Raw genomic sequence first — 9,610 nt, 5'->3', positions numbered from 1 at the left:
TCACAATTAATGAAATAATTGGATAGAATGTGCAAATAAATCGAGATCGAGATCATAAATGTCTGGAAAATTATAATTTCACGATTTTATCATTTGACAAATTAGGACATTTTTTAAACCTAATTAAGTGTTGGGCAGATCGATTCCACGTGTCGTAAAACTACTTGTCGGGGTAGGGAAATGGTTCGATGTTTAACCACCGAACTGGCTATATAAACCTCGGTTTTTCATCGACTTCAAACTCGCACCAACTGTTGAACGATCCTTTCGCTCGCTATCCTTTCATCTTTCGGGAAGTTTTCTGTGAAACTCGTTTGATTCCATACTTTCTCGCTGTTTGTTTTACAGAATTGAGGCTTTTGAAGCCGCTTCTTGTGGAGGTTAAAGGATACTAACAGGTAAAACTTTGGTTTTTTCAGGATTTTAATTTAATTTCGTTTGGATTGAAGAATTTACTTGGAGTTTGTGGAAGTGTGGATGTTTTTTGAAGTATATTGCTCTGGGATGTAGTTGATTTTCTCATCTGAGGCCGTCTTCTCAGGATTTTGTTACCGGAGACTTGATTTTTGTGTATCTCGGTGTTCTTTTTGTTTGTTATATATAATATTAAAACTTTCGGAATGATTGCACGGCGAGCTTTTGCTTTGCCTGCTGTCGGGTCTCTGATAACGCGTATGCATTGTGGGAGGAGTGTGGTGGTGGTGCGTCAAGCTTGTGTTGTACCTTTGAGTCGATTGAAGAATCATTTTGATTATTCGACCTCTGCTTTCTATGTTTTTTTATTTGATTATCAAATTTCAGAAGGTGTTCAGTGTTGTTTGCTCAAAGATGGCAATGGTTTGTATTATAATTTATGTGATCATTTCTCTGGCTATGCAGTATAATCTTAAGCAGTCCTAGAAGGTACAAAGATGACAGTCACACCGAAGATCTCTGTCAACGACGGGAACCTTGTGGTTCATGGGAAAACTGTTCTCACAGGAGTGCCTGACAATATCGTGCTTACCCCGGGTACAGGCGTTGGACTTGTTGCAGGGGCGTTCATTGGTGCGACGACTTCGCACAGCAAAAGCCTCCATGTCTTCCCCGTTGGTGCCTTAGAGTGAGCATATTTATCCAATATCATCATTTATTCTGATATTTGTTCCGCAAACTATATAGTATCTTTTTGGTGATGTTCTATCGGTAGACTGGCTTTTCCATTTGTAATTGTAATTGGCCCTATACGACATACCATGCGCTTTAAGTAGTTTTTCAAAAAACAAAAAAATGTCCTTAAATAAAGGAAACAAAATGGCTTGTCAGATGATTTTAAAGAAAAAACTTGAATATGTTTTTATTCCTTCCATGTGATATATATAAGAGTTCGAACAAAATTAATTCTCGACTTCTTCTGTCACAGGGGAGTCCGTTTTATGTGCTTGTTTCGTTTCAAGCTCTGGTGGATGACTCAAAGAATGGGTACTTGTGGGAAGGACATTCCTCTGGAGACTCAATTCATGCTGGTTGAAAGCAAAGATGCGAGCGAAGGCGAGCGTGAAGATGCTCCAACTATTTACACTGTTTTCCTTCCTCTCCTTGAAGGGCAATTTCGTGCTGTTCTTCAGGGAAATGAGAATAATGAGCTGGAGATCTGCCTTGAGAGTGGTGAGTAGTTCATGGAACCAGAAAGCATTGGATGTGTCAGCATATGCATACATGAAACTTGGTGCATATCCCGCGGAGAAATACTTTCTGCTTTCCCAATTCACATTAGGCCTTAAGATCCATTCATCAATGGTGCTGTATATGTAGTGGAGTTGGCAACAAGGCAAACACCACTGAGATGGAGAAATCGCTCCCTGTTATCACATGCATGTCTTAATGGAGTTCATAGGGGTTGTGGGGGAGATAACTAGAGAAAAACAAGTAGAAAGAAGCAAAACAACTTTTGTTTGTCGTGTCATTTGATGCAGGTGATAATGCTGTGGAAACAAACCAAGGACTGCACCTTGTTTACATGCATGCTGGTACAAATCCTTTTGAAGTTATCAACCAGGCTGTGAAGTAAGTCATTTTCTCTTTGTATGACCATTAGCCCCTCCAAATAATGCTTGTTATGAAATTTATGCACCCTTTGTTCATTACCTGATGGAAAACAAAATTTTACGTGAATCAGAGCTGTGGAGAAATACTTGCAAACCTTTCAACATCGTGAAAAGAAGAAGGTGAGATTATGCTATGCTGCTTTATTTAGAACTTATTTTGTGGATCGAGATCGAGATTCTAGCAGTACAACTTATGCTTGCATATCTGAACCTTTTGTAGCTACCCTCCTTCCTTGACTGGCTAGGATGGTGCACATGGGATGCTTTTTACACCGATGTCACTGCAGAGGGTGTTGAAGAAGGACTAAACAGGTCAATCTGGTTATATTTCTCTGTCCTTCGTACAGCATATTTTGATGGATTATTTCTAAACAATAAATTTGTTTTCTTGTTTATTGTCGCAGCTTGTCCAAGGGAGGAACTCCTCCTCGTTTTTTGATCATAGACGATGGCTGGCAACAGATTGGAAGTGAAGTCAAGGACGACTCAAATTGTGTTGTACAAGAAGGAGCTCAGTAAGACATTTTTTAAATTATCAATCGTGTGAAGAAGATTTGTGCTTACTTTCATAAGTTATTACAATTAACTGAATGATTTTTCCTTATGCAAGTTATGTTATGATTTGAGAAGATGGAATTTGCTCGCTTTAACATTTCTGGGGCGATGTCTTTATGTTAATTTTGCAGGTTTGCAAGCAGGCTTACAGGAATTAAAGAGAACACAAAATTTCAGAAAAACGGGCAAAACAAAGAAACAGAACCAGGTCTCAAGCTTGTTGTGAAAGATGCCAAGCAGCATCACAATGTTAAGTAAGTTCTCCAACTTAGTCTCCCTACTCACAGCGCGTGATTTTGCTTACGTTGTTATTCAAAGCAAATTTTTTACGTTTTTGAATCCCGACAATGTATTTATTTCTAGGGGACATAATCTTCTTGCCATTTTCTATTGTTATTTACCTAATGTACAAATAGTCACACAATGGAGGTCGTGTTGAATCTTATACGTTGTCACTTAAATCTTCAGGTATGTTTATGTATGGCATGCCCTAGCTGGTTACTGGGGCGGAGTGCAGCCTGCAGGACCTGGTATGGAACACTACGACTCTGCTTTGGCCTATCCGGTGCAGTCTCCTGGTGTACTAGGCAACCAACCAGATGTGGTTATGGATAGTCTTGCCGTTCACGGCTTAGGGTTGGTTCACCCTAAGAAGGTCTTCAATTTTTACAATGAGCTTCATGCCTATTTAGCGGCATGTGGAGTAGATGGAGTCAAAGTTGACGTACAGAACATCATCGAGACTCTCGGTGCTGGTCATGGTGGCAGAGTGTCTCTCACTCGTAGCTATCACCAGGCCCTTGAAGCCTCCATCTCACGGAACTTTCCTGATAATGGATGCATCGCATGCATGTGTCATAATACGGATGGTATCTATAGTGCCAAGCAGACTGCAGTTGTTCGAGCTTCTGATGATTTCTACCCTCGTGATCCTGCTTCACATACCATCCATATTTCTTCCGTAGCTTACAATACCATATTCTTGGGAGAATTTATGCAACCGGATTGGGATATGTTCCACGTGAGTTTAAATGAATTTCTTTAACCTTGTTAAAAGGAATTCGAGTGTATTTTATATCTTAATTTGTATAGTGTGTGAAATATTTATTTGTGCACTTATGTTATAGAGCCTGCACCCAGCTGCGGAGTACCATGCCGCAGCTCGAGCAGTTGGAGGATGTGCAATTTATGTTAGGTAAATCTCATTTTTAACCTGATTATCTTCTCAATATCTTTTTTGAAATTTATTCTTAAATTTCTAATGCTTTCTGTCCATCAGTGACAAGCCTGGTAACCACAACTTTGAGCTTTTGAAAAAGTTAGTTCTCCCTGATGGGTCCGTTCTTCGTGCTCAATTGCCTGGACGACCGACATTGGACTGTCTCTTTGTCGATCCAGCTAGAGATGGAACAAGGTTTGTGACTTCACCTCCCAGCCAAATATCTGAAATCTCTCCTAAATATCCTACCATAACTAAAATTTTACCTCTGCCCACCTTTTATTGTGCAGCTTACTTAAAATCTGGAATGTGAACAAGTGTTCCGGACTAGTAGGAGTCTTCAACTGCCAAGGTGCTGGCTGGTGCAAGACAGCAAAGAAGACACGCATTCATGATGCTTCCCCTGGAACTCTGACCAGCTCTGTTCGAGCCACTGATGTCGATGCTCTATCTCAAATTGCTGGATCGGATTGGAAAGGAGATGCAATAGTCTATGCCCATAAATCAGGAGAAATTATCCGTTTGCCAAAAGGCGCATCTCTGCCAGTGACACTCAAAGTTCTTGAATATGAGCTCTTCCACTTCTGTCCCATAAAGGTGAGAGCTGCTCTAGCACACACTAAAAAAACCTTATCATCAGCTATGCTTCACTGCTAATTAGCTCTTTTCGTGACACAGACTATCGCAACAGACATTTCATTTGCACCAATTGGCTTGCTGGATATGTTCAACTCTACTGGTGCTGTGGAGCAGTTTGATTTCCAGGAAGCACCTGAATGTGATTCACCAGCAGCAGCAACTGTCACACTTAAAGTCAGGGGAAGTGGACTCTTTGGAGTCTACTGTTCTCAGCGGCCCCGGAAATGCATTATGGATGACATGGATGCCGAGTTTAGCTACAAAGCTGAAACAGGATTGGTGACTTTGAGCATACCAGTTCCGGAGGAGGAAATGTATAGATGGACTATTAAGGTCCAAGTCTAAGTAGTTTTGTAATATTTTTTTTCAATCGGAAATGAAAGAAATTTGGGGTTAGGGACTTAGGGGAGACCCCAGTGGGACAAATAATCGGAGTTTGTATGAGTTTTCATGTTCTCTAATAAAATTAGTTCTATTTACTGTGTTCTACCGAAAATTGATAGAAATTACTCGAGCAACATAAATTGAGCACATAACCTTGAAAGCTTCAAACCAGATCATACAAAAGAAACTACAAATACGCCACAATCGCATTTGCATGTATACGCACATCTGAGAAGAAGTATACATTGAATCGATACAAGTACAGCTCAGTGAAAATTATCCAAATCCACTGATGCAAATCAAGTTTCTTAGTGTAAGTTGAACTCGTGGAGATGAGGCGTGGCGTCGTACTATCAAGCAATAGGATATGAGGAATCCAGAGCCATCCCACAGATCCCTTCTTTAGCCTAATATCCTTCTCCATCATAATGTACTCTTCCACACCCCAACTAGTCCCCCGATAATTCTTAACTAGTCAATGTTTAGTTCCATCACTCATCTTCCCATATCCAACGGCTGTCACACCATGATCTAAGTCTGTCCCGCATTCCCCTGTGAACACCCCACTCGAATAAAACTGGAAATCCATCCCACTAGCATCAATGGATACAGAAACGGGTTGGTTAGCCACGGCCTTGACAAGTGCCGCTTCACTGTTTGTTGGCACTCTCATACCCTGAAATCTTGGCTGTGTGTGAGACTTCTTTCTTCTTGTTGCAGGCTTCATCTGCGGCTGAGTTGGGGTACGTGGACTCGGAAGCAATGCCCTTGTTCTGGACAATGAATTCAAAGGCATCTTCCATGTATCCACCTTGGCAACCTTGGTCGCTGCTTGTTTTGTCGCAGTGCTCTTTCTTTCTCGGAGAGGGAGATTAGTTTGCTTGTTGATATCTTGTTGATGCCTTCTGTGTCTGCTATGGCCGAAAATGCCCAGCAACTTCCTGCACTTCGTGATCAACATTAACATGTATATTTCTTTCAAAACAATTGTACATGCATGTATATGGTGTTGAATCGGGGTGCATACAAGTCGGCCCGACGAAACAATATTTAGCTCATTCATAGAACCCTACAATCACATTTACACTTTGTATTAGAGAAAACCTTTCAAGATAGCTTATGTTTCTTATCAATCACGCCAATATCTATCATATTTAAAAATTAAGCACTTTTAACTACTGTATTAAAAAAAAAAAACACGATGTAATTTGCTATACTACAATGATTCTCACAATAAACATTGTATTTCTAGTGGTTATTATTATCATTGCAGGGTCGAGCGTTTTGTCGTTTTACAAAAAATTATTGTTGGTGGTCATATTACAACTCAAACATTTTAGACTATATAACAACTCAAGCGTTAGTTCGATTGTTTTACTCAGTAGAAAAATTACTGCACCCAACGATTATTATTATTTTATATTTAGTGATATGTAACAATAAACCTACAAATATTTTAAAGAATAAAACTTGGGATTTTTTTTTTTGGAAAGGATAAAACTTGGGTTTTGGAAAGCAAATGAAGGATTGAAAATGACTACCACATTGGCCTTGATCCTTGACTGGTGTGACAGCCCCTTTCTCCAATCCATACTAGGTGGCACAACCCTTTACATTTTCGTATCTAAGGTCGTTTCAGTGTACGATTCCCCCTTTGCCAAATGTTGCACCTTCAGTCCATTTTCCTTGAACTCCTCGTTAGTTTGTTTGATCAGCAAATGCCTCGACGTTTTCTTTAAAAATCTTAAATCCCAACGCCTTCTCTTCTTTGGTTCTATAAACGCGGCCATATTGAATAATCGTCGGTGCGACGCGAACCATGGAAAAAACATGAAGATTTAATATATTTTGTTAGGTTTTTAGTAATATCGAGATTTTACAGTGTAATATATATAATTTACCCAAAAAAATCTCATTGTAAAAAAAAAAGATAAATTAATTTGAAACTTCAATTCGTCTCGTTCAAATTTATAGTAAGCACGAACTTAAATTTTTGAAAACTTATTTTGTAGTTTTTGACAAGGAAAATAGTTGAGGCTCATATATCAAGAACCATCGCATTCGAATTTGTAGACAACTTTTAACTATAGTTGATCAGTACAAATGAACAATATGTTTTTGTGATCCCCTGGTGTCCTGGATTTTATGGTTTTTGTGATTGAAGTTTAAAAATAACTAATATGAATATGCGCGATGCACGTGGATACCAATTAAATATTCTAAAAACACCATTCTATATTGCAAGTTTTTTAAAAAGTATATTTATATTGAAGTGTATTTTGATAATAATTAAATTAATATAAATATATACAAGAATATTACAATATCTCAAATTTATTTGTATAATTATTTTTTAAAAAGGTATAAAAAAACTTCGAAGTTCACTAAATTTATCATCGATATTTTTTAAAAATTAACCACTGATTATTTGATTATATATAATATAAAATATGAGTATGTCTCTTGTGAGATGGTCTCACGATTCTTTATCTGTGAGACGGGTCAGACATACCGATATTCACAATAAAAAATAATACTCTTAGCATAAAAAGTAATATTTTTCATAGATGATCTAAATAAGAGATTCGTCTAACAAAATACGACCCGTGAGACCGTCTCACACAAATTTTTACCTAAAAATATTGGTGGCAACTAGCGATCCATCTTTAGCAGCATTAATTATGGGGAAGTGTAGTTTAAATAAATATTCGTATTTATAATTTTAATTCTCTTATCAGAATGTATCAAAATTCAATGGAATTTGAATTATTAATTAATACTATTATCCGTTTGACATTAAAATACAAAAAGTGTAATAATATAAAAAATTCAATATTATAATTATTTTATATAATTCATTTGTTTTTGTAAAACTATTATCAAGGAAAGAACCTAAAGGACAGGTAGCTAGGAGTCACTTTTTCTTTGACTTAAATTATAAGTTATAGTGATAATTAATTGCATATTATCAATTTCACTAATAATTTTATTACCATTAATTTGTTTGAGTTTTAAAGTTTCTGTACATGTTAGTTTAAATTTTATTATTTATCATATATATTTTATAATGTTAAATATTTTGTCAAATAATTATAGACGTAATTTGATATTATAACGTGACTGCAAGATTTACTTCAAATTCTATGCAATTTAATAAGTCATTATATAATCCCCAAAAGAGTTTAATAAACTATAAAGATTTCATATAAAATTTGTCATGCTTAATCTTTCATTAATTGTTAACAAATTTTATTTAAATGTCTTTATTTTCTTTAATTTTTTGCAAAGTAGTTGTTTTAGAAACTAAAGATGAATCCATATCATAATTCTTAAATAAATTCTCTTGGCATTTGGCTTGTTCAAGAACCTGCAGCCAACTTCCACCAAACTTCTTGGATCATCCACTATGTTTGGTTCATTTTTCTCACATTCGCGGAAAACAAAAGAAAGGTTTGTGCAATGGACGGCAGATTTAACCTTACCCACTCCTAATATCTTGTGTGTACGATTAAACTTCCTGTCCGCAGGAAGATAGTTGTCACGGCCAACGCCGCTAAAGTCCAACACGTTCTCAAGTCCAATTTCGAGAACACTGTCAGACTCTCAAGACAAAGGTTCGATTCATTTGTGGGCCTTTACTGGAAAATGAAAAGGGCTCTTAATATAGGGTCCGAAAATCAACTCAAGATTGCATTCAAAAAGGTTCGCGACTTCGCGAAAGAATTAAACAGAGGGAAGAAGCAAGAACTGCATGCAGAAAATTCGCACGATATTTTATGATAAAGTTTCTTGAGCTCTAGCTGGTAACTCGATGAAGATGTTGCCGTAGACATAGTCATAAGTTTCACACTGGCCGGGAGGGATTCAACTTCTGCGGCATTGACATGGTTTTTCTGGTTGCTTTCGAGTCATCCAGAAGTGGAAAACCAGATATTGGAAGAGATTGAAGAAAAAGCAGAGGAAGCATCTTATGATGAAGCAATGGACATGATCTATACCCAGTAAGCACTCTGTGAAAGCATGAGGCTTTATCCACCGATTCCTACTGAGTCGAAGTCAGCGGCGAGTGATGATGTTTTGAATGATGGGACGGTGTTGGAGAAGGGGATGAGGGTAGTCTGTCATCCCTACGCAATGGGGCTGGTCGAGAAGGTGTGGGGTGCGGATTGGGCGGAGTTTCGCCCTATGAGGTGGCTGGAGGGCGGAGTTTCGTTACTAACAATTTTTGTGTGTTATGTAGTTCTTTTCAAAACCCCAAACATATACCTTAGTTAACTTCAATTCCTTATATTTTTTTAACAGGCGGGGTTGACTTTCAAAAACTTACGTGAGACGGTCTCACATGTCGTATTTTGTGAGACAGATCTCTTATTTGGGTCATCCATAAAAAAATATTATTTTTTATGCTAAGAGTATTATTTTTATTGTGAATATCGGTATGATTGACCCATCTCACAGATAAAGATTCGTGAGACCGTCTCACAAGAGACCTACTCATCTCTTATACATTAAACATTTTTAATTCTAATAAATATACAATAAACAAGTCCAAAAATTAATATATTCATCAAAACTAAATCATAATCACAATTTTTTCAATAATAAATTATTAAATTAACAGCAAATGACGAAATATTGTGAATTAAGGTTAAGTACGAGGACATTCTTTATTTAGTATAATATAAACTATATGTTGTGAAAAAGTAAAAATTTATGGTAAAAAGTA

The 9,610-nt window shown here is 37.2% G+C and overlaps 1 protein-coding gene, 1 long non-coding RNA gene and 2 pseudogenes across 2 annotated transcripts; 2 read left to right on the top strand and 2 right to left on the bottom strand.

Moving 5' to 3' along the window:
• Positions 1–207: 207 nt before the first annotated feature.
• LOC142529612 (putative galactinol--sucrose galactosyltransferase 2) lies at positions 208–4,979 on the top strand. The gene is made up of 13 exons (XM_075635188.1): positions 208–398; positions 880–1,102; positions 1,403–1,647; positions 1,956–2,046; positions 2,159–2,207; positions 2,308–2,399; positions 2,492–2,602; positions 2,774–2,896; positions 3,111–3,663; positions 3,770–3,837; positions 3,922–4,056; positions 4,152–4,458; positions 4,540–4,979. Exons 2-13 carry the CDS (start codon positions 912–914, stop codon positions 4,843–4,845), a joined length of 2,271 nt encoding a protein of 756 aa, XP_075491303.1. The 5' UTR covers positions 208–398; positions 880–911; the 3' UTR covers positions 4,846–4,979.
• Positions 1,722–2,233, bottom strand: LOC142529613 (uncharacterized). Its single transcript, XR_012815930.1, has 2 exons — positions 2,112–2,233; positions 1,722–2,080 (listed from the first exon to the last, which is right to left on the bottom strand). It is a non-coding gene; the product is annotated as an uncharacterized LOC142529613 (long non-coding RNA).
• Positions 4,874–6,674, bottom strand: LOC142528487 (senescence-specific cysteine protease SAG39-like; annotated as a pseudogene).
• Positions 6,675–8,290: 1,616 nt separating this feature from the next.
• LOC142528486 (cytochrome P450 94A2-like) lies at positions 8,291–9,159 on the top strand (annotated as a pseudogene).
• The last annotated feature ends 451 nt before the right edge of the window (positions 9,160–9,610 follow it).

This window comes from Primulina tabacum, chromosome 16 (genome assembly GCF_025594145.1).
Source record: "Primulina tabacum isolate GXHZ01 chromosome 16, ASM2559414v2, whole genome shotgun sequence".
Lineage (NCBI taxonomy): Eukaryota > Viridiplantae > Streptophyta > Magnoliopsida > Lamiales > Gesneriaceae > Primulina > Primulina tabacum.
The sequence above is the reverse complement of the archived record's forward strand: the minus strand, read 5'-3'. Positions and strand labels throughout refer to the sequence as shown.